General features: G+C 35.2%; 1 protein-coding gene across 1 annotated transcript in view; it reads right to left on the bottom strand.

Annotated features, from left to right (window-relative positions):
- The window catches only part of SHOC1 (shortage in chiasmata 1), a 42,874-nt gene extending 19,887 nt beyond the window's left edge, over positions 1–22,987 (bottom strand). Inside the window, exons 1-14 of the mRNA XM_059492866.1 lie at positions 22,943–22,987; positions 19,153–19,282; positions 18,480–18,561; positions 16,674–16,864; positions 15,754–15,916; positions 13,765–13,867; positions 12,919–13,069; positions 11,516–11,623; positions 8,070–8,199; positions 7,154–7,248; positions 5,920–6,162; positions 4,341–4,787; positions 1,851–1,976; positions 279–455 (exon numbers count right to left, since the gene is read on the bottom strand). Coding sequence (XP_059348849.1) covers positions 279–455; positions 1,851–1,976; positions 4,341–4,787; positions 5,920–6,162; positions 7,154–7,248; positions 8,070–8,199; positions 11,516–11,623; positions 12,919–13,069; positions 13,765–13,867; positions 15,754–15,916; positions 16,674–16,864; positions 18,480–18,561; positions 19,153–19,282; positions 22,943–22,987 — 2,191 coding nt within the window. The remainder of the gene's footprint in view (positions 1–278; positions 456–1,850; positions 1,977–4,340; positions 4,788–5,919; positions 6,163–7,153; positions 7,249–8,069; positions 8,200–11,515; positions 11,624–12,918; positions 13,070–13,764; positions 13,868–15,753; positions 15,917–16,673; positions 16,865–18,479; positions 18,562–19,152; positions 19,283–22,942) is intronic.
- Positions 22,988–24,519: the final 1,532 nt, after the last annotated feature.

The raw sequence follows: 24,519 nt of genomic DNA, 5'->3' as shown, positions 1-24,519 counted from the left end.
AGAAGACAGATGTGTGGTCTACAAAAGATGTCAGAACCTACATTTTATATGTCTATATATGTAGTCAATATATATTGACTACAATATGCAATATTGAAGTTAATAAATGTAATGTTGAACAATGAGACATTTTTGAAATAAAAGAGGAAATCAGTTGTTGTAACTCTATAAGATAAACTGTTAAAAGATTTACCATTAATTTATAAAACATCTTGACCTTGTCTCACCAATTAAGTCTGAATTAGTTGCAAAGAAGAACAGATGTTTTAAAGACATACCTTGTTTAAAATTATCACATATCACTTTCTCTTGTTGTTTCAAGAAAAACCTTGTATGATCAAATTTAACACTGTCAAAGCTCCAAGTAACAGAAGCAAGTACACCCAGGTGTATCAAATCTTTTAGCACAGGAATAGCTGCTTCTTCCAAGAGGCAGTATGCCTGGCATTGGCTTTCTGGATAACACAATGAACAAAACATAATAATGAAGTTTGGTTTCACATACCACTACTGGACATGAATATTAAAAAGACCCAGCAAAGCATTAACAACTTTATCTTGTTCAGGCAAGCTGCAACATTAATGGAATGAAGTTAACTTGCCACAGGCTCTCCTTAGTGTATCAATCAGCTCATCTTCACAGCAGGTAACCACATTGCATTTGATAACATGATGAAACTCCATGAGGAGAAGCTAGAATTTTTTACTCCTGTGACCCACACTAAGATTGTTCTACTATTCGCCTGTTTCTACATCACAGTCATTTTTGAAATGCTTATTTTTGTTTTGACTGCAGAAATGCTTTAATTTCCCTCTCCTGTTGCATTAAAGAAATTTTGCTTCAAAATTAAAAAAAAAAAAATTCAAAAATAAGCTTAAAGATATGATTCCCATCTCAGATGTGAACAGATGAAAAGACCACTCTACTCTTTCACTGGTTCTGTGAAAGAAAATTCTATTAAGCACATGGCTCAAATGAATGCATTTCTCAGAAAACCAAAGTAATCTCTGCTAGGCCTACAACTTCCTAGGGCTGGTTATATATATAGCTTGGATAAATATTTTCTAGGTTGTCCTCTACCATTTCTATTACATGAAAAAAACATTGTCAGTTATGTTCTTTGATACAATGCCTCATACAACAACCAGAGTTCAAGGGGTAAGGCCCAGTCATATCTGAGATAAATCTATTGCTGATCTCTACTGTGGTGAAGACCTTTCCTATCAAAACGACTACTGATCTCTTCCATCCCCATTTCCCATTTACTTAGACAAAAATGTGCAAAATAATAAATGGAAAGTACTAAATGGTATTAAGAGATTTCATGTCTGCTAATTTTGATCAGACATTACTCTAAGTCTCAGTTACTTTTTTTCCATGCATGCAATTGGCTTTAGTCTTAAGATGGAGCTCCATAGCCTCCTCTCATCCCTGTGCCAAATAAATATCTTTCTACTTATAATACTTCCAGCCACAAAGAGAAGAGACTAAGTCTAATAATTTCTGTATTTGTCTGAGCACTACTATTTTATATAAAATTCTACTACAAAACTATATAGAATCATAGAATAAGTAAGATCATTGAGCTCAACTGCTAACCCAGAATCACCATGTTCACCACTAACCCATGTCCTCAAGTGCCACATACTCAGGTTTTTTTAACACTGCCAGGGCTGGTGAGTCTACCACTACCTCGGGAAGCCAGTTCCAACGCCTGACTACCTTTCCAATGACAAAGTTTTCCCCAATTTCCAATCTAAACCTCATCTGGTGCAGCTTGATGCCATTTCCTCTGTCCTGTCACTTATTACCTGGGAGAAGGTAAAACAGTTCTAAAAACAGTGTATACCTGATGGCTGAATATTGATAGTGATACTGTCTTTATTCTCTTGGGTTTTTTCCTCTGTTTTTACAGTCTCACAAGAAGAATTGCCTTCTTTGAGAATATTGATATGCTGATCTTCAGGCTGTACCACTAAATAATGAAACCACAAGTGAATATTTAGCTAATCACAAAACCAGCTCAATAAATAAGAAAACTGCTCTATAAATTACTCTACATGCAAAAAAAATTTCAAATGAAGTTGGTTTTGTGAAACATACACTTTCTTTTTATGAATTCTTTATTGTTTTCCTGGACTTTTACAGTACAAAAATCCACAAGATGCAAAAACAGGTTAGGCCCTCTCAGCCTTCACAGCCCAAGAAGTTAAGCATTATCAGATTGCTCTTCCTAAGAGCAGAAATACAGACCTGGAAAAGTTAAGGAGCTGGTACTACTGCTCTATAATATAGTTCCATAGGAAACCTCATATGCCTTTATATGGAGAAAAAACTTGCATGACAGAAAATATGCTGCTGACCATAAGGAGCTCCAAGTATGAAAAGTACATCAGTGAGTGTGAGTAGAAAAGTTTAGATACTTTAAGCCATGGGGAAAGAACACAGAAGTTGCAAATGGAAAAAAAAAAAAAGATAAAAAGAATTGCATATTGAAAATAATTTTTCTCCTTTCATCTAGCTATCTTCTGCAACTTGTTAATATTTCTAAGTAGCCTTCCTTCTTCTTGATACATACACACGCATGAGCTTCAACTTCTGGCCACAAAGCCTCTTCTCTTTATTTCTGATTATTTTTCTGTGAGAGCGGTTCTTATTGAATAAGAATATTCTTAAATATTATTGACTTTTCTACTTAAGAAGGCCACTTCCCTCAGCAAATAAACTAATAATACAGAGACAGAAGGCAAAGAAAAACTGAATTTTTATTCTAGTTAACTTAGATAATTTGCCTTATTTTGAAAAGAAGTCTGGGGTTCAAAACTGGATCATTGAGTTGTTTCTACTATTTCCCTCCTGCGTATTTTCTAAACATTACACGAAATTATATCTTTAAAAAAATAATTAAAACAATGAAGAGGCCTTACAGGCACCTCTGGCCTTTCTACTTTTCAGTTAGAGTTAGAATGACCCTTGATAAAAACTTTTCTTTATTGCAAAAGGATGCTATGTTTTATATAATTTCTACATCGATGTGGCTCATCACAGTCCCCTGTATTTTAATGGCTTCTCTATATGTCAGGCGTAACTGATCCGCACACTGTTGACTACCTGTACACAATATCCTAATCTGCACTGAATCTTCTGAAACCCTCCCAAGCCTACTCGAGAAGGTGACAGCTTGTCTTTCAATACGCTTGGATTCCTCGTTAGCCGATGCAGTGCTGGTCAGGGTCCATTAGACGGCAGCATAAAACTTCAGATACCTCGGTCTCTTACTTCTAAAATTTGGATTATTGCTTTCTGACGCCATGAAAAGTTTTATGCATCTTCGACAGAGTCAGAAACACATGAATTTTACAAAAAGAAATTACTCCCAAAAGATTACATAAGCTTGCAATTAAACAAACATCCCAACTCTACAGGAAGTATTGCTGAGGCTTTTATGTAACAACTGTTTAGTTTTGGGGTTTTTTTTAATGCTAGGACATTTAACTAAAACACAGATAAAAGTTATTGTAAAAATTCTCTCATACAAGTCCAAAAAGTTTATAAAAAATTTTTGTACATATAATTACATTCTGAAAAGTGAATTTGGAGGTATGCCACTGTTACCTGCCACTTTATGCCACAGAGAATTTTTTACAAACCAAATAAGGAAGTTCTTCTACTTTTTTTTACCTCTCTGCTATTTTGCACTCCTTCAATGCTGAGCACATAATATGATATTCTTTTCCAAGTACTGTCATCAACAAGAACAGGCTACCAACAATTTTCTGTTTTCCCTAATATCTGTTCTGGTGCATTGTTTGATGAATTGATGGGGTTTGCACCAACGTCAATAGCTCCAATGAACAATTCCTGTTCATTTCCTAGGCTACAGAAGTGAGTACTGATATTTGCCATCTGACAACTACAATGAATTTGAGGATTACTTCTTCTCCAAGTGGCCAGGAGATCCAATTTAGAACATATGGATGGAAGAGATCTCCAGAATTAAGTACCATTTACAGTTACTTTGTCAGAATAGGAATAAACTCAAATATGTATTTTATGAAATATCACTTTCAACAAAAAAAATAGCACCCCTGCCCCCAGCTCATCCTAAGTAAACCAACCAACCAACCAACCAACCAGCCAACCAAAATCCTCTAATATATCTAAGGGAAAACAACAAAAGGTAAGATAGTTAGCTAAAAATTCAGTTACATTTAAGACCACAAAAATGTTGCCAATTTACTTCAAATAATTGACTAGGATGAACTAGCATCTGTTGTAACTGGTGAAATGGAGAAGAATTTAATCTGGAAAAAATGGCAGATTAAACTGGTTCACATACCTTTTTCAGGCCTATCTACATAATATTTGTCCTCTCTTTGGGTGACTGTATATTTAGATCTCATCATAATGAAGTTGTTCAGATCAGAATCATCGTTGGCCCATTTAGAAGCAAGTGCAAGAGATGCAGGCTTTCCACTACAGGATGATTTGTCTAGTTTAGAAGACACATCTTTACAGCTGTCTGATTCAGATGGTTTGGGGGTTTTCTTTTCTTGGTTTAAGAACCAAATTGCCTCTTCTGTCTTAATCTTGCTAATGCTTCCTCCAGTAAGCTCTGCCACAGATGTATTTGTACTGTGAATTTTGGCAGGTGATGGAACACTCACAGCAAAGTTCTGCCTTTGAATCTGCAGTGACAAGTCAGGATTAACTACTTTCTCTGATGAATGTCTTTCAGCAGAAAGCAACTCTTGGTTTGTCACACAATTCTTCTCCTCAAGCCATCCTAAAAAATACAATTTAATTTATGTGCTGCAACACAGATTCTTTTCTTTTCTTTCTCCTCATTGGAATTAAGGACTTTGTGTGATTTAAAGACAAGGTATTTTTACAAACTTCTTCTTTGCGCCTTCTCAGATCACTAGGATCCCTTTTCAGAAAACTTGCACTGACTAGTTCTAAGTAAAAATGCACAGTATTAAGATACAGAAGGCAAGGCTATTGTTTGAAGTTTTCACCATCTACATGGAATTTATTGATGTTAGATTTCTAGAAAGTGAGATGAAATATATTTCATTAGGAAGAAAAATTGTCAATTTTTGTTTCCTAGAGAGAAAAAAGAAGAACGCCAACAGTTCCCTCTGAAGATATGCTTCACTAGAACTACGACTTCTTTGCACCATGGCTGCACACCCATCTGAAATACAGTAGCTAAACAATTAAAGAATGTAAAAAGCAGTTAATTGGAAATGTTCCTGCATGAGCAGTATCTACATGTTTCACAATATATCATGTTACTGTCAATCCTTGGAGTTCTACAACCACAGCTGGTGCCTTGCAGTCTAGCCATAGTTATACAACAAAATCTGAATAACTTTTTGCTTTTTTTGTTGAAGTTTGATTACAAGTATGCAAAAATGTCCATGAAAAATTCTGAAGTGATAAGCTGTTCAAATTTGAAATAGTCTGCATAAAATAACTCCTCTACAGCCTCACAAAATAATGAATTTTCACTCCAACATACTCCCCCCACTGACCTTGTACAGGTAGGACTATGTGAATATCTGCTTTATTAAAATATTTCAAAGCAAAACTACTACTACTTAAGAAATTATCCTGAATGAAACTATTTTATTAAAAAATGACTGGTGGAGGGTATTCTTCATCTGCCCAGTAACAGAAAAAATGGCTTTGTGTAGCTCAACACTTTTCTTCCTCCAATTTCTTCTAAGTTAGTGAAAGTACACCTTAAATGCAGTAGTGCCCTTCCTTCATTTTAATGTAAAACATTTTGTTCTTAAGAATAAGAAAAAATTAATTTCCTTTGTTCTTGGAGATCTGTAACTCCCTGCGTGATTCTCTGTTTAAGTACCAATCTTTGCCTTTCCATCACTTATTTTAAAAAAGAAGATACTTACTTTCTAATTGATATGTTGTAAATTGTGTGAATGTTTCTACTTCTGTTGGAAGTAGACTGTTTGCATTACTTCCATCCATATTGAATTGTTCCAAAATTTCTACAGCTGCTGGATTTAAAACTCTATGAAGCCACCAGCCCTCCTCTAGTGAGCCAAGCATTGGTGCTTCAACCTCAAGTAGCAGCTTTTTCTGCAGCTCTCTCAGTGAATGATGCTGATGTGCAAGGTTAACAGCTGGATGCTCTACAAAAGAACCAGAAATTAACACATAATATCAATAAACCAGAAAGAAGAAAACAGAATGTCCTTTTTGAAATGAAAGCTCCCAAGTACTCCTGGCCTATTACATGTATCTGTTATTCATACTTCCATTTGTAATTCTGTGTCCATCAATAAGAGCAAAGTCGTTAACACTATCAGAGGAAGTGTGCTTTTCTGAGTTCTGTGAGTAGAAGGGGTGAGGGTTTCAATTTTTTTTTCAAATCTAATAATGTGTAGCTGCATTACTAAAGTTACAAATTATCTTGTTAATTATCTGCGGGTTATTGTCATGGTTACAAAGACTTACCATATCCTTAGCTGAAAAAAAATTAACTGAAACAGTAATGAGCATACCATACATTATTTTCAATTATAAATCAAAGTACAAATGAATTGGACAACAAAAAAAGTCAATATACAGAACTTAATCCTGAGACTTGTAAAATGAAGACAAATAAAGTGAAATGAAATAATAGTAGTAATATATATTCTGGCACTTTCATGAATAGCCTGCAGCTTGTTTTGGTTTTGTGTATTCTGCTTCTCTTCTACTCTTGTGAAGTTACAATATTATTTTCCATTAACAGTACTATTGTATTGGTTGCTACATATTTTGAAACATTACTTATAGGAAAATACCACACAGGAATGAGTTAAACAGATTACCAAATTTCAACTATAAGCTATTTCATATAATAGTAGTGAACACTGTCATAAAAAAATAAAACTCTTGCTTAATTCAAATTATTGCCATAGAAGTATACATGGTATATAACCTTCTGTGTTGCCATACTCTAACTTCTTGTAAGTACTAAAATAATCACAAAACTTCACAGGGTTACAGTAACTGAATAAACTTCAATTGCTCAAATATGTGCTCTGTAATATAACATTATATTTTCTGCTATATTTCTGCATGTACATGGAACTTATAAACATCAGTTAGAAATTGATCATCGATTAGAATCCTTACCGACAAGCAAAAGAGAGCTCATATTATCCCGATACTTCTCTGACTGCCATACCAAAGATTCTAAGAATTCCCTAGAGGGCTCTGCAATCAAAATACTATGAAGAACATAAAAAAATGTGCATGTATGAAATTTAGCAGCATTATCTGTTGAATTTTGATTTATATAGATATACTTTTAAAGATATATATACTTTGTCTTTAAATTTTCAGTTCATTCATTCATTCACTCGTTCCTGAATTTTTTTTTTCCTATCTATATGGAGGATGATAGGAAAGAGTAAGTGGAGGAGACATCAAGGTTGGGTCATGAAGTAAAGCAACACTGAGTGAAAACTCTGTCTAGACTGTGGCTCCCATCCCAAAGGGATATCAAAATTCTTTCTGCATGTGTTAGAAAGATAGCAAGGCAAGAAACGCTAGTCTCAAATAAGATGAGAAGGCAAAGAGGGAGCAATCCTAATCCTATATTGGCATGAAAAGGCCTGAAATCTATTGTTGGAGGGTATCCCTGAAACAGACAATACTTTCTTACTATATCTCTTCTGGACATTTTGCAGGTGATCCTTGTGCAACATATGTGCTTGCCATAAGGATAAATACATGCATATGCCCATACATACACTTGCTAAATACTTTAAATATTTACTGTTGCCTACTGCAAAAACAAGACTGGATTTTCAGGCTATAAAATCCTCCCAGAGAAAGAGGACTATGGAAGCAACTTCCTTTCCTTTTTCAGATGCCTCTAGAAAACCACATATATGGACTGTGCATTCCATCACTCTTTCGCACAAAATAAAATATATTTGCAGCTCAAAGAATGTAAGTAAGTACCAATTCATAAATACAGTGAAGTTATTGTTTCATTAATTTTGAGGATTCATGACAGAATTTGTCACCACCAAGGCTTCATTACCTGTTACCAGAGAGAGAAATAGGTTCTTCTTGAAGTCCTCTGCACAGAAAATTAACCCATGATCTTTGTTGTCTGCATGGAGGAGTTAAAGGCACTTCCATTTCATCTTTCAAATATGGAATATATTCAGCTGGAAATTGCATAAATCCCCAGCCAAAACAAAAATAAAAATCAAAATCACAAAGCCACTTGTGAATGAAATATACATGCTTATGAATCTTACACAAGTGAAGTTCTGGATTAAAATAGACAATATTTTCATGGGACAATTCAGTAAGCTATATGCCCCACACATATAATTTCCAGACAGTTTGGGGAAACAATTGTAGATCACATTCCTTGATGTAGTTCTGGGTACATATGCTTCACAGATAAGATTATTTTTATAATTAAATCACCAGGTATCACAGCTGAGATTTTGATATTTATCCATAAATGAAGTTAATTAAGTGTGAGAGACACTATAGGCAATATTGTGGTTGCTGAAAGAAAAGCCTCAGGAACTTCAAAACCAGTCAGGATTTTAAAGAAAAAAAATACTCTTTCAAGCAGAATTAGTTCTCATTGAAATTTCTAGGGAGATCACTGAAATTAATTACAACACCAGTTTTTGTTTTTGGATGTTTCTTTTTTTTAAAGGAGTATACAAAAAACCTGCCATGTTAAAAGTCTTCTACAAGTAATTTTGAACATTCTTTATTTCTTCCTCCCTATTATATTAAATGTGGACATATTAATGATTACTGGGTTTTATTCAAGTCTTATTCCAAATTTGCAACTTCATTGATTTTGGTGGTTCACATGATTGCCCTGGTATTAGTCTCTATGGCATTCTACTAACCCAAAAGTAGAAACCACAAAAACCACAGTCGTTCCATGTTCTGTGAAAACTAAAAATTGTGAATAAATCAGCACCTCCACAAGGAAAAACACTTATAATGAATTCCCTGTTCCTTCCACCAGGCAGCAATAGATGCAACCATCATACCCACATTGCCTGGACAATTAGCACAAAGAAGCCTATGAATCAGTCACCTGTCCAGCTGCTCACAGCTTCTCCTTGAAGGACCTAACAAGCTGATTGTTAGGCAGGAAGGGTAAGAGACAGTGATAGAAAGCCAGAGGACACAAACATATCAGAAAAACGGGGAAAAAAAGTAAGAAATTAAAGTGGGTACAAAATAAAACAACACACTTCCAGTCAGTATAATTTCTTTTCCAGTTAGAACAAAAAAGGTTCAATGAACTCATGCTGTGAACTTCAGCTCACAAACCAGTTTTTGTGAGGAGCAACAATTTTAGGACTTTACTTTGAACAGGACAGAAGCTGGTCTCAGGACAGCAAAAATACCTGCTGTATCTAAAAAGAACTATTCTTTCTCTTTGAGCAATACTATTAATATTTGTTCTTGTCTAGTTATTTATGCCTTTGAGACTGGAATTCTTCATCAGCTACATTAGTTAAACTCTGCCTACACCCAGAGTAACATTCCCTTCTCAGAACACTGCTGACTCAGAGAACTATCTTGTCTCTCAATGCCTTTTCTAAACAAACTCAGTGACTACAGAAAGAATGTTCAGTCTTATGACTGCTTCTTCACTGAATTTAAGCAAACATATTTCACTTCTGGTAACTCATAAAGAGCAAAATTAATTAGAAGGAGAAGACTGCTTGATAGCAGAAGTTTCTGTATTGGGTGTTAGGTTTCAGCTGAGATACCTGACAGTCTTCTAGTTACCTATGCTTGCACACATTTGTAGGTCTCTAGCCTACAGATCTGAGTCCATTCTGAAAAAAAAAGAAAAAAGAGAGAGAGAGAGAGAGAGATGGAAGCTGATTGTGGCCTAACAATAGAATTCTGCCTGAATCAACACCAGACCTAAGAGAGCAACTGGTAATAAAGACTAACGCAGCCACTTTCTTTAAAAGACAATTCAAGATGGCTTGACCACTCATCTACTGCAGAAGAATGAACAATACCCTAAAGAAGATCACAGTCTATTTTTTAGTACTACATACAGCGCAAGAGTCTGATCTACTGCACTTAAGCCCCTCCTGCTTGTAAGCTTTAGAAGAGCAGTCAAGAGAGCTGACTACACACAGATTACAGTTTATCATGCTAGACAATAATCCCCAGATGTAAAATAAGCTTAACTTTATCTTGGTGGAACTTGGTGTGTTTGCATTGAGCTTTTATATCAGACACTTTGAACGATATGATTGTTCCAACCAAAATTCCACTACAATATAGTATCTAAAGCATGGTGCTATTAGTACTATTAGTCTGCAGGGGAGAACTATCAGCTAAATTTAAAACTTGTTGAAACTAAGACAATAAGAAAGGTCTTGGTCTGGAGAAAACTCAACATTTCTGGAGCATTTTAATAACTTCTGTATGGAAAACTATCAAGTAAACAAGCACTGATGGATAATACTGCTACTGTCCACTGCAACAATGGATAGATCTTTTCATAGAAAGGATATACATCAGGATGAGATGTACATGTATCATCATGCTCAGATCACATTTATTTGTAAATGTTATTCTTTGTGCAGGCTCTTCTACATTAAACGAAAGGTGAAAAATGTCACTAGCACAGCCATTTTCCTGCCTCGCTTAGTCAGCCAGAATTTAGCTGTGAATCTAGTAGGGCTGGCAAAGACTGTACATTATTTTGAAAGGTTACACCTGGAACCCAAAAAAACTTTAACTAAGGTTGGATGACTAGGTTGAGCAGTGAGACACCAAAGCTGCTCAGCCCTAGTCAATGGTGTAAACAGCATGACTTGGGTTTTCAACATAATAAAGGTGGACACATGGAGTGTATTTCCTGATTCCAGTGCAGGAGGAGAAAGGATCCAATGCATATTAGCACATACTTAACAGGTGGAGTTAATTTCTGTAGAAAACAGATCTGGCTTAATTTCCCAATCACACACAATTACTGAACCATTTGCAAAACAGGATATCTGCACAGGAGTTTTCAGTCTCTAGAATTTATAAACACAGCACTGCTACCTGAATTGTTTCTCCACCACCCTCTTTCGAAAGCATTTATATCAGACTTCAACAAACTTTAAACTGTGCTCTTTGACTCCACAATTTTAATCAATCTGCCTTAACTTTCATCTCCCCTCTCTTGGTAGATGAGTTGCTAGATATAAAAAGATCTAAAAATCTAATAAAGTGCAAAAGTTATAGACATTGCTTACAGCCAAATGCAACACGAAGGAATTGTAAAGTTGCTTGTGTTTAGATTATAAAGCTCTACAAAGGAGCATCTCACTTCTACCTCCTTATGGTGTGTGGGTACAAAAGAATAGATTACACAAAGTGAATCTTCTTACCTGTGTGGTACATGTTCTCCAAAAAATAGAATATTAGAGCAACTACTTGAAGAATTCATCTTAAATATTACCCCTTGATTTATACAGATCTTCCTACCTGACTCACAGAATTCCAACATACTTGTGCTAATACTGGAGCAAACCTCTTGTGGAATGGCACAGTACTTGGAAATTTCTATTTTGCATGTAATTTCTGCTTTGAGATCTGAAAACAGATTTTAAAAGGAGCCATAAATGAACCATTTATTAATTTTTCCAGTCAGACCTTTCAGTCTTTTTATCAAAACTCCATGATAAATTGTTATGAAAAATTAATCACGCTTGGTAGCCCCAGATGCTTTAACTGATTAGAGCAGTGCTCAGTCTTGTCCCTTAAGCGACAAAAAAATCCCCCCCCCAATACTGTACAGTCACTATCTGAATTATCCCAAGATCTTATGACTACAATGATTTCCAGAACAACTAAGTAGCCTAAATATAAGTTACTAGGAGTATGTGTATGTAGATTCTTTTGCTACCAAAAAAGGACTAAAACAAAACCACCCACAATAGGTTGACTTTTATGTACGGAATCCTCAAATCTCTGCAATCTCAGCTTGAAACATGACACATACTAAATATATCAGGGAATGCACACGAAACTGTTTTAATGAAATATCCACTTTTAAAAGTATTGTTTCTGTCTTCAGTAAAGGACTGGTTTACTTCAAACTGCTGTTCTATGAGACACAGAATTCAGCACATATCCTCCATCTTTAGAAGCATTAAGCCGCCTCCTTTGAGCTGCTTCCTGTCCACCAAAAGTGTGGAAAATTATTTATTTTGACTTTAAAAAAGCCCAACCCTCAGGCAATGCCTTTTTCTTTTAACTAAACAAAACACTGTCATACAAATCAATCCATTAGTCAACAACTGTCATCAAAGTTATATTTATCAGTAGTCTGAAAGCATTCAGTAATTTTTCGAAAATTCCTTTCAAGAAACTATTACTGCCATTGAGAATAATCCTGTTATCCATGGAAATATTTAACCATTTTCCCCCAGAAATCTGCTTTTGTGTTTGCAATTACAATGCAACAAAAGCATTTTTGATGGTATGACTGTTCTGCATATAATCTTCTTAGGGATGTCTCTGAAAGTAAACTTAAAAACATATTAGAGAGCACAGCACCAAATTATTATAGCTATATTGATTATATATCTATATCTATATCTATATCTATAGCTATATACAATCACAGCTCAAATTACTTTTGTGTTCAAGATGACAACACAGCCCTGGACTGAGTCAAATGGCAAGTCGTTCACTACCCCTAAAGGAGACCTGTCTAATACCAGAAATTTGGGTGTAACACAGGTCCTAGTTCATCAACAGAACTTCTCATCTGATAAACTGTGAAGTAATTTTTAAGTGAACTCAATATAAAAGAGCTTGACTGTGCTAAATGTGTTCAAATGAAAGGAAAATCAGGTCAAGCACTTAAAAAAACCAACCCTCACCTTCTCTGATCACTTGTTTGCAAAGGTCTTCATCATCTACAGTGACTGAAGCTAAATTTAACACCTTCTTTAGTTCCAAGTATGATGGAACTGCCACAGATCTGCCACTCTTAGGTTTGCTCAATTCTAAATCAACAGGCAACAGGAAATACTGAAAAAATATTAATCACAACAGAACGGCCAGTAAATTTCCTTTCATATGACTGTACAGTCAAAGCTTCTTAAAATCTTCAAATAACTTTTATCCTAAACCAATTTAAGAGCTCTTAGGAGAGAAATCATTTGACATTTACACATGAAGCTTTGCTCAATACAGAGTAAAATACAATGTTACACAACTTCAGATTGACTCAGTGGAGCACAAAAATTGTGCCTTAATTTACAGTTCCCAACCAAGTAAAATCCTCCTTTATTTTACTAAAAGTCTGGTTTTTAGAATTTTGAAAAATGGAGCAAAAAGTAGATTTGAATTCTTTAAAAAAAAAAAGCCAATCTGGCCCTCCAAATCCCAGAACATGTCTTGTAGCCTTCCCTTTCCCAAGCTCATGTCATGGCTTCCTGTTCTAATTAATTTTTATTCTTAGCGTAACAAGTATCTACATAAAACTGCAAACACATCAGGTACCAGGACAAACAGCTTGTCAGAGCAGAGATTCCTAAAAACAGCATCCAAGAATTAAAAAACCATAAATAATGTCAGTGTTTCCTAATATTGGAAACATGAAAGCTTGAAACATTTGGTAAATATGAAAAGAACTCAGTAAGATGACTTGCAGGTGAACAAACACACATGCATAACAGAGAATAACTACTAATGTAATATAGTATGAAAAAACAGTATGATACCTCTTCATCTTTTATAGATACAGTACAGAAACTCTCTTTAATCCCCTGCAAATCATTATGACTCTCTTCCATCTTCATTCCATTTTGCAAAGTCAAACATTCTCTTTAAAAGATCATAAAAGAAAGTAAGTGACTTCTCTATATTACCTAATGTCTAAAACTGAAACTCTTTGCAATAGTTTTGATAGCCATATACATGGCAAACGTATTTCTAAATCCATGCCTTTTCTAAGAAGGCAATTCCAAGTGATGCTGTACTGATCTGTGTAATCAACCAAAGAAAATTTTTAAGAAATAGTTCATTATATGCAGAGTAGAATTGCTTAATATTGGGGCTTGCCTTAAACAGTTACATCAAAAAACCATCATACTATAATTCTTCAGCCTCCCAGCACAAAAGTCCCCTCATGTAAAAGCCCTTTCTGCAAAAGCTGCAGATCTAATTTCTTCCAACGTACAATTTTTTACTAGACAGAAAATCTCTGTAATCTATTTGCCTTATTTATCTTTTGCCACCTTTTGTTCCTATTTTCAGGAAAGATTCAGCATGAAAGAAGGCAGAGTGTGCTTATTACTAGTTAAAGTGAAAACTAAAAGTATGTTCCTGATTTAACTGAAAAACTTTAAAACACTTGGAAGTAAAACTCAGGAATGAAGCTAATACTTGCATTGTAAAGCACGGACGCATGCAGCACAGGGATGAAGATTTGTCAGGCAGAAAGAAAATGCTTCATCAGGCGTTTGTGCCAATTACAGGCACTAAATTTGTAGTGACTTGTTAGGAGAGTAACTTCTTTATCAGTCCCTCCCACAACTATCTTCCAAAGGAATATTTTAGATCGCAGAGTACAAACTGTTCTATGTCCAGCCTTGGGCTGCTCATTAATTTTAACTCAAGCGGAAGTCTGTCTAATTGAGTCCCTTTCAGTAATTGCATCTCCCTGTGTGCTGCACTAGGAGATCTGGACTCCCACCTTGGACAGGTCCATGGTTTTGCTAGTCAACCACAGATCCGAAGGTCAGAGCCATTTCTGTAAAGCTTCACATTAGCATTTTTTTCTCCAATTACTGGTATTTCTGAAAGTCATTTATAGAATTTGGATCATGGTCTCTTCATGATCCAATACCCACCTCTTTCACTGTATATTTACAGCATTCATACAGTCTTACATCCAAGATTCACTGCAAGACTGGGCTCATCTTTGAAAAAACAGGCAAACAACCCCATTCCTTCTTGTTCTACTATGGGTACAGTTGGTTCAGTTAGAACCTGTTTTACCTTGCCTGTCAGTCATGCAACCCTTCCAAGTGCAAAGGAAGCAATACAAATAGTCCAGACATGAAGTAAATCAGCACAAATGTTTAGTCAGACTTTATGAATGCATATACACGATGAGTATATTAACAAAATACTAAGCCCATTTTTGATACAGCATAGCTGTTTAAATGTACTGGTTGGTTAAAATTCATGACATAGGTATCATTCAATTAAATTCAATCAACCTAGCAATACAAAACTGAGCAAAATCATAAGAATAAATAATATTTGAACTTGAAGAAAAACAATTCAACAGGGAAAAAGCATGGATTTACTGGCAGCACATCTGAGAGGAGAGAAAAAAGGAACATGGAAGCATATGTAAAATTCTAGCCCTACCAAATTTAGTGATACTTTCATGATAGGGAATCAGTCAGTTTGAGGAAGGACTAAGTCCCTTAAAGATGCACATTTTTTCAGTATTCCAAAACTAATATCCTGATTGCATTTCACATCTATAGAATGTAAGAATGACAATTTCATTAATCCAGTTCTCTTAATGCATATAAATTTCACCCTCCTCATTTTATCCTAAGATGAAAAGCTGAAGTCTTTATGTGTTGCAAACATAAACTAGTTACAAAGGTAAAATACAACAAACATAAAAATGCTAATGGCATTATACACAGACTATATTTTATGTTTAATATTATACAGAAATTTGTAGGTACCTGAAAATATTCTCTGCTGTTAAAAACTGTCCTTCAGAATCCAAAAGGGGATCTTTCACTAAAAAAAACTGTAGTCTGCTCAGAAGTATAGATAAATTTGGCAATTTTTTACGAAAACTTTCAAGATTGTCAATAAAAACAAACTCCTCTTCCAAACACAAATCTGACAAAATAGAAGAAAAAACATTATAAAACAAGATAAAAATACTAAGAATTATCAGAATAAAGAGAATTGTTCAGCAACTGTCGGAATACATGTCAGCAAAACAATAAGCTTTTTACTTTAAACTTAAATCTTAAAACATTTAAAATGCAACAAAGTCTAGACTTCTATGGCCCACATGGTAACCTCTAGTTTTCTTTAGCTTTTTCTTTTGTCTTATATAACACCTGTTAAAAACAAGAGGTACTTTTTTTTCCTTGTTTGCACTTTCACGTATGATAAAGGAACTTTTGAAGTAGGTTCTGGCCAAGAAACTTAGCTCATTGCAATTTTAAATGATGCACTCACTCCTCTCAATCTAACTAGAGTTCCCTAACTACAAAGAAAAAACAATTATAAAAAAAGTTGAAAATTACTGTGAGTTCAAGAAAGATGATATTGTATCAACACAGGCTGGGGAATGAACAAATCAAGAGCAGCCCTGTGAGCAGGACTGGGGGGTGCTGGTGGGTGAGAGGCTGGGCATGACCCAGCCATGGGCACTCACAGCCCAGAAAGCCATCTCTCTTGAGCTATTAAAACAAGCCCTGCTTCTCCAGGGAATAAATCTGTCTTTAGTGGTTATACCTTATGCAACTGCAAAGTTTTTGAACACTCAAATGATTTCATCAATGTTTCTGGAACATGTGCAAAAAACTACAAAAGTTAACAAGATTACTCAACCAAAACTCAGAAAGCAGCGAATTGAACATTTTACCTTGTTGTGGTTCTTTAAATTCAGTGGCATAATAAATCTTCAAATATTTGTCTTGGGTGGAGTCTTCCTTAAAACCATTCTTCATAAGTAAAAAAGATTCTTCTGTGTCAGTCTGAGAGCAAGGATTTGAACTTGGAATAACTTCTATTAAATCATTACTAGTCTGAAACTCTACAGAGGATATAGGTTTCCTAAAAAACACAAAGAAAATGCCTGATGCTAAAGTTGTAGCCAAATCAATGCTGTAACTTCCCTGACTCCTCAGTGAATCAACAGCACTTAGATGCTCTAAGAACTTTGATAATCACCATATTTACTGAAGAAGATTGGAATTTAGGGTTCTCTCTATTCACTGGATACATGGTCAAACTACATGTTCAATTTTTCCGCAAGAAAAGTCCTTTAAGTTTACACCCAGCATAAAACTGCACAAAAAAAAAAAAAAAAAATCAAACCTATTGATGTCATAAGGTTCGTGATAAAAATTTGCTGCTGGGTTAAATGTACACTTTTGTTTCAAAAACCATGAAGAGATAGCAAGTAACAGCAATAGGAAAAAGACAGGGTAAATGAAGAAACAAAACCACTTCTATTTCCTGCAACTTTTCATACTAACCTCAGTACTACTGTTATTTATTAAGAAAGCCTCCCTACTGTTTGCCAAATAAGTAGGAAAATCATTTGACTACAGAAAGGAAAAAAAAAAAAACCCATGATTTTCCTGAGCTAAGCATGCATTTGGACAAAAGAGTTACAATAGTTTATTAAAATATGTGTTAATGCTACCTAGATAAATTGACTGCAACAATATAGTAACTCTGACAAGTGCTGACATTTCTGAAGCACCCAAATCAGCTCATCTACAATTATTGTACTTACTATTCTTATTTCAGATAACTGATTTCTCAATTTTGCATCCTATTGATTTATTCATATTTTTAATAATACTTAGCATTACATCATCTTGCTATTTGCTAGTCATCTAAAGGTAAGGCTCATAAAAACAATCAGTGTAGAAGTACACGTCTGAAATTCAGTACAGGACTTCATGTGCAAACAGCAATAGTGGGGAATGTGTGCTGCCCATCTTAAAAAAATCAACTATTTTACAACATTTTGACTGTAGTTCAGAAATTATTTTAAAGCTATAAGTAGTATACTTCACAAGTAATAACTATTTGTTACTGTAATAATACGGTACTGATAATAACTAATATCCAAAGTTTCACATGGCATAAGCATCTGAAAATCCATGAACCTTAAAGCATTGCCCAAGTTAGAACTTCACTGACATCACTCCGTGTCACTACAGTTTTATAGATAGAACAAATCTAACTGAGTTGCTTATTTTGAGACTACACAGACCACCTCTTCCAAAATCAAAGTCCTAGTAAGGCTTTTCTAGAAAATGGCAAATATTTTAATGCAGACTATTCTAAGTATGGAAAAATATTTTCAAGTCACATAGCTATGCTTGTACAGTTACATAAGATAACTGTCTTAGAGAGGAGAAGGGAAACGGCTTATTTTCATGTTTATGCAGTTTTCAGAGACTTTCTCCAATGTCATAAATAGATTACACAACCATTAAAAATATATACAGAACCAGTGAACTCCATAAAAAGACAATGCTACTTTTAGTGAAAAAACCTATCTTTAAGTTATCTGATAGAGTGTACAGCTCCAGCACACTAGCTACTATCAGGAAACATCTTCATATTCTGTTTTCATCATTAATACATAAATCACAAAATACCTGAGTGATATCAAAGAAATCATAAATGTTTTTAACTTAAAGTTACTGACTTTTCCAGGAAATCCTCCACAGGTAAAATTCTCTTCCACTGATCCAATACTGAAATAGCCATCATGTTCTGTGTTGAACCAACTAAGATGAAAAGGAGAAAAAAATTAATGCAGAAAATATTTAAATTAATTTTTATATATTGATTAAGTCATTGCAGAAGTTAATCAAACTTTACACATGATGCCTAGAAGAAAAAACACCTTTAGTTTCCATTAGCAAAAATAATACAAACGCACAAGAAAGATGCAAACACTTTTATGCATGTATTTCCCTTTGTCATTCGAAGACCTCATTTTTTGCCACATCTCATAACCTCAGCATCATCTTCCAAACCTCTCCCAGCTAATCAGATTTGGTATTTTACTTATCTCTGATCATTGCTTTTCTTCCATAATCATTTCTCTGGAAAGAAATCTATCCAGAGAACTCTACAAACTAATCAAATATCATCTCATTTATGATGCCTCATATAAAATAATATACTCAAATAAATATCCATTGCCCATTTGCCTCAATTTGGACAATGAAGATGTTCTACCTTCAAAAGCTATAAGAAAGGGCATAGTGCTATGTCTGGAATATTTTTTATCAGATTTATCTCATTATGGATAAACACAAGTTTTTTTTAATCTACAGTAAATCTACAGTAAACTTAAGGATTATATTACATACTTCTAGTCCATGGCTTCCTATACTTATCATCAGCAAAGAGTCCATTGAGATGATACTTTTCATCTTGATGCAAACAGGGAGGAAAGCAAAGTGAAAATTTCCAGATGGAAAACTTCTGCCTTGCCATGCTCTGAATAAAAAAAAGGCATGTGATAAAGTCATGAGAGAGATAGCTCCATTCTTTTTGTGTACTGCCTCTTCAAACATTCCCACTGCTTTCAAGGGTTTTATTCTTCTTAAGAGAAGATACTAACATCTACCTGATTTGTTATTTAACTTTTAATCTACACGTCTGAGTATGCAGAATTGAACATACACTTAGCTAAACTTTAACTAAGCTTTGAACGTGCAATTACACGTGCCTATCTTAACACTTGGAATGGTCTCCTGAATGGACATATGGATAAGCTGACCAGAAACAATTTAGCATCATTCCTACTACTGCTGTTTCAAGTGCTTTTAATATTCTAAGGCCTCCTGTCTTTCATGTGTCATTATGAGCTAATGAAAGCACTTTTAAAGCCTTTCATTTTCTCTAAAACCAGGGACAGTAATCAATTGAATTCTGGAATGAAATACTTTATGTGGCAAGTTTAGTAACTTTTCCCTGAATCCAAGTTCAATAAACTACCTTACAATTCTTTTGTCACAGAAACCCATGCCTAGTACTTATGCAATAGAGCACAGAACCAAAGAATAACCAGTGAGTTCAGGAAGCAAAGAAAAATTATACTTACATATTTGTGTTTAATGAGTTTATAGAAAGAAGAAGAAAGAAGTTGTTCTTTAAAAGTCTGTGGAGTTAAAGGCATATTGGAAAAGAGAACTAGCTATAGTCATGTGGAACAACATAGTGAATGAAACCAGAAACTTTTCTCTAGCTGTAAACCCATTGCCTCACTTCAGCTGTGTTGCTCCAGCTCAAAGAACTGCCTGACCATTCCAACATATGCTGTCAAGCCAAATATTGCCTGTACTACTAGAAATCTCAGGTGACAGACTACAAATATTTGAAATATTTCACTGATTTGGACTGCAACCAGACTAACCATGCTTTGGTGTACTTTTCAAACCTTCCTATAAGAAAAGAGAAAACCTAGGGGCAAAGAAATCCCAAAACCACAAACCAAAATAAACCAACATCGACAAACAAACAAACACATGGGAAGCAATGAAAACAAATACTGTCACTGCATGAATACAAATCCTTTTTCAATTTCTATTTAATCCTTTGTGGGATAGTTACAATTCTGGAAATGCTAGTTAATTTTAATTAAAAATCCGAAAACTCCTGCCATCATAGCATCTTTTCCTTAAAAGGCTCTTGTGAAAAAACAGATCTGATCCAATGGAGTTCTTCTTGCCTAAGTCAAAGCATGGCATTTCCTCACTGATCTCTTTCAAAAATTCTGAATAAAGAAGACAGAATCAGACAACTATGGGCAGCTGGACCAATGTCTTCTACATGTTACTGGCCATGTATCAGTTTAGGTAATCTGTATTGGAGTTACTGCTGAAACAACTGCATTTATCATAAAATAAAGGGCAGCTAGTAAATTTCCTAATAGAGATAACAGAAACAGGAAATGCTATGGATAACCCTTCTCTTCATTAAAAGAAGCTGTCGGAATTTGCACATAAAAGTTGTCAAAGGACACATAGGATAAAGAAGAATGCTACTGCTACTGTAGAAGCTGTTGAACAAGCAAGTATATACAATAATAAAACAGAGATCTGAAAGAAATTTGAAACACCACTGTGTAGTTTTACTGAGGCTAACTTTAGCTTAATAGCTAAAATTGTTTTCTGTCACTGATATCTGTGAAGTGGAAGAAATACATCCTAGAGCTATTATCACAGGTAATAGCCTTAAACCAGGAAAATGGTGCATTTTACAAAATATTTTAAATGAAACAGTTCAAAGGGTAAAGTTTAAGCTAGATTAGTTCACTTTATAAAGTCTGATAAAACACAATTTTTCTTGACATTCTCAAATACATAAAAGTATTTTTCAAGGCCATTATTAATAGCTGTAGCATTCAATCAGTACATGTTTACCCCTGTTTATCAAGAAAATATAAAGGTCTCTGCACATTTTTCTTCCAGCTGAAAGATATTATCCCAGTTCCATTCAGTTTGCATGTATTGTTTTCTTATAACACTAGAAAAACTTGCACTACCAAGATGACTTTGCAATCACACCTACAACACTCAGGAGCATGAAGTTCGTAACTCTTGTGTCTAGGATGACTGAAAGTATCTTTCTTCAAAGATACTTATAAAGAGAAGCTGGAAAAACTACACCTGCAATTGATATAAGTGCATAACAAGTACATTAGGAGCAGGATTCTGCATCCACTTAAGTGAGCTATGTGCAGGAAGCAGTTTGATATAAGGTCATTGAATTCCAGTGTTTCCTAAAACCTGGAAGCTTTAGTCAAGGGCAATTGATAGAGGAAAAATCAACATAGCTTTTTCTAGAGGGCAACAACTAGGCACAAGAGTGGAACCAGTCCCAGCACAGCATCTCCCTTGCACAGTCAGATCTGTATACCTTTAAATGTGTGACCACATCCTTGTGGTAGCACCACAGAGCGAGATTTACTCTGCTCCAGAGCAGCCGTTCAGCAGGTCCCTCAGCATTTCTCTTATAAAAGTTTTCAGTTGTCCTGATGTCAGAACCATCCTCCTCAAAACTCAGCCAAGAAAAGCCATGCAATTCTCTTTTGCATAAAGCCCATGACACGTTTTGCTAACACAGCTATTTTTGAGGAACATGGAAACAACTGGTGATCAAGCTGAATGGAACTACACTGAGAAGATATCCACACAAACACTGCATGACAGACTGCATACTGCAGGAATTACAACAGAAAAAGAAGTTCTGGTTGCTACAATCTAAGAAAACAGCAGGGACAGACACAGGCACTATACGGAACAGCTGCTGTACCCTAAAGAAAGGGATGTGGGCGATGTTTCATAATACAGACTGCAGTTCAACCACAAGTGCTACAGCCAGACCACTTCCCAGGCTGCAATTCTCCAGTTAAGTGCTAGGAGCGCCTCCGAGTGCCCCTCTGCTCCCCCTGAACTCCTGAAGGCCTCATGTCTTGCTACATTGTTCTGCTCACACACCACAAATGCCCCCCTCTGGCAAAACACCCCTCTGCTCCTCGGCAAGAGAAGTCTCGTATTTGGTCTGTGGCCTTTCTTTGAAAATATAAGTAAGTGAAAACCAGTTATGACTGGGTACTTTGGGGATAAGAGGTTGTAAAATAGTCATCGTTTGTGTGAGGAAAAAAAAAAAATCTCCTTTCCATGAATTTAATCTAAAACATTGCAAGAACTTTTCCCTACAATCATTAAAGAATACAGCATTATTTATCACTATTCTAATACACACCAAAGTAGCTAAAAAGTTGGATTATTTCTCCAGAAAGTAATTAATTTAATTTAACAGTGTATTCTCCAAAGAAAGCTCTGGGCAGAAAACTTCTATGTGCATAATAAGTAAATCATTATAAGTAAATGCAACAGACACTAAAAATAATTGATGTTTTACAGTCTGTGCAAAATTGTACCTAAATTCTCTTATTTAAAAAGCCTGTAATCACTTCACTATGTTATCCCACAAAGTGCAGCACAAAAGCCTCTCTTAACGAGAATTTGAAAAAAAGTATTCTTGTTTTCTTTTTTAATGTGCACTCAATCTTTTAGCACAATCTTTTCTCAATTTCACTGAATTTGCTATATTTTGTTCAGACTATTAAGAGAAACAATAAAACCATACCTCATATAAATAGTCTGTTGAGTGATACTTCAAAGCTGCAAACATCTTGTTTTGTGATGTTCTCAGCATTTCAGTTGTCTGGAAGACATACAGAATACGGATCAGTTAAAAACTTTTCATATCACCTCAAAATGTTGAAAGAGGAGGTCAAATTTCAGGTTCAACATGAATAGCTTCATAATGTCTAGCACATGCACGATGTAGCAGAAGGCTACACAAAGCATTCAATAATCTTCCTCTGGAAGGAAGTAACAGACCAACTACAGACCATGAACATTTGATTTCTTTCTGAAAGAACTGGGTTTTTTTTATTTTTTTAGCTATGCTTCTTGGTGTTTATTTCTCATAAAACCTCTAGAACCATTAAGAGAATGTAGGCAATACAAATTATCTCCCTTAAGTAATAACTCTTAAATTAACTGATTCAGTGATTTTAATGGATTATAAATTTGTTTTTAAAGGTACTAATTCTCACTGCCCCATGTATTTGTGAGGGGGCTTTCCCCCTTCTTCCAGTTTCACAAGAAAAAAGGAGATATTGTATAAGCTAGTTGAGAGCACCAGGTCTCTAAGTGAGTTGATGCTTCTGAGGGGAACCAGGAGAAAGGCAAAAGCTATACAAGGCTAGAGACACAGTGTGAATGCAAAATAGGATATATTGTAGCTGGCATCCACACAAGGTAATACAGTACTTTTTCTTAATCGAAAATAGGCGGAAGACTCAAACTCAGATAATTACATTAAAAAGTGCATGATGTAATTTAATTTTAATAAAATGAACTGTAGGGCCATAAAGAAAACCTGTGACAGAAGGCAATTTTCCTGTATGTATCAGTAAGTATCATGACATGAGGCTAAAAAACTGCCTACCTTACAAATTTGGAAATACCAATTACAGATATGAATGTAATAGAATTTGAACCAATTCTATGGTGGAGTAAAAGGTGACTTAGGGGGTAGTTGGTTACTTGAATGGAGTCTGGACAGAGAAAAGTAGTGCAGGAGAAGTAAAAAGGTAGGTTCAGGCAAAGAAACAAAAAAGGCAAAAACATATACAAAATCATATTGAGAACAAAGTAGAAGGGAACCTTCTAAGGGAAGGAGTGTGGATAGCTTGAAGCAGTGGGCCAAAATCACAAGATCGTAGAGAAAATCCTTTGGACAGCCTGCTGGGCGCTCCATCAGATCTACATCCAACAGACTTGGTGTGGGAGAGTGGAGCAAGCAGGGACGGGTTGGTAAGCAGGGATGGATCCACACCTTAAGTGCTGGAAGGCAGTGGACAGTACGGCACCTTAGCATAACTGATGTGTATCACTGACTAAAACTTCTTTGTAGCAACATAACCATGGGATAATTCAAGTATTAGCTATAGAATTGTAACTACTACTCCCAGTGATAAAATTTGAATGAATACACCAGAAGTAGCGAACTGCTCAGTACTCACTCCAGGTATCACTAGTTCCTTAAGGGTGTGTCAATCAGTAAGAAAAAAAACCACTACGTTCATCCAGCTACGTGCATGCACTATGCACTACGTGCATCCAGCTACGTTCCAAATTTCCAATTTAAAACTG

The sequence above is a fragment of the Ammospiza nelsoni genome, chromosome Z, assembly GCF_027579445.1.
Source record: "Ammospiza nelsoni isolate bAmmNel1 chromosome Z, bAmmNel1.pri, whole genome shotgun sequence".
Classification (NCBI taxonomy): domain Eukaryota; kingdom Metazoa; phylum Chordata; class Aves; order Passeriformes; family Passerellidae; genus Ammospiza; species Ammospiza nelsoni.
The sequence above is the reverse complement of the archived record's forward strand: the minus strand, read 5'-3'. Positions and strand labels throughout refer to the sequence as shown.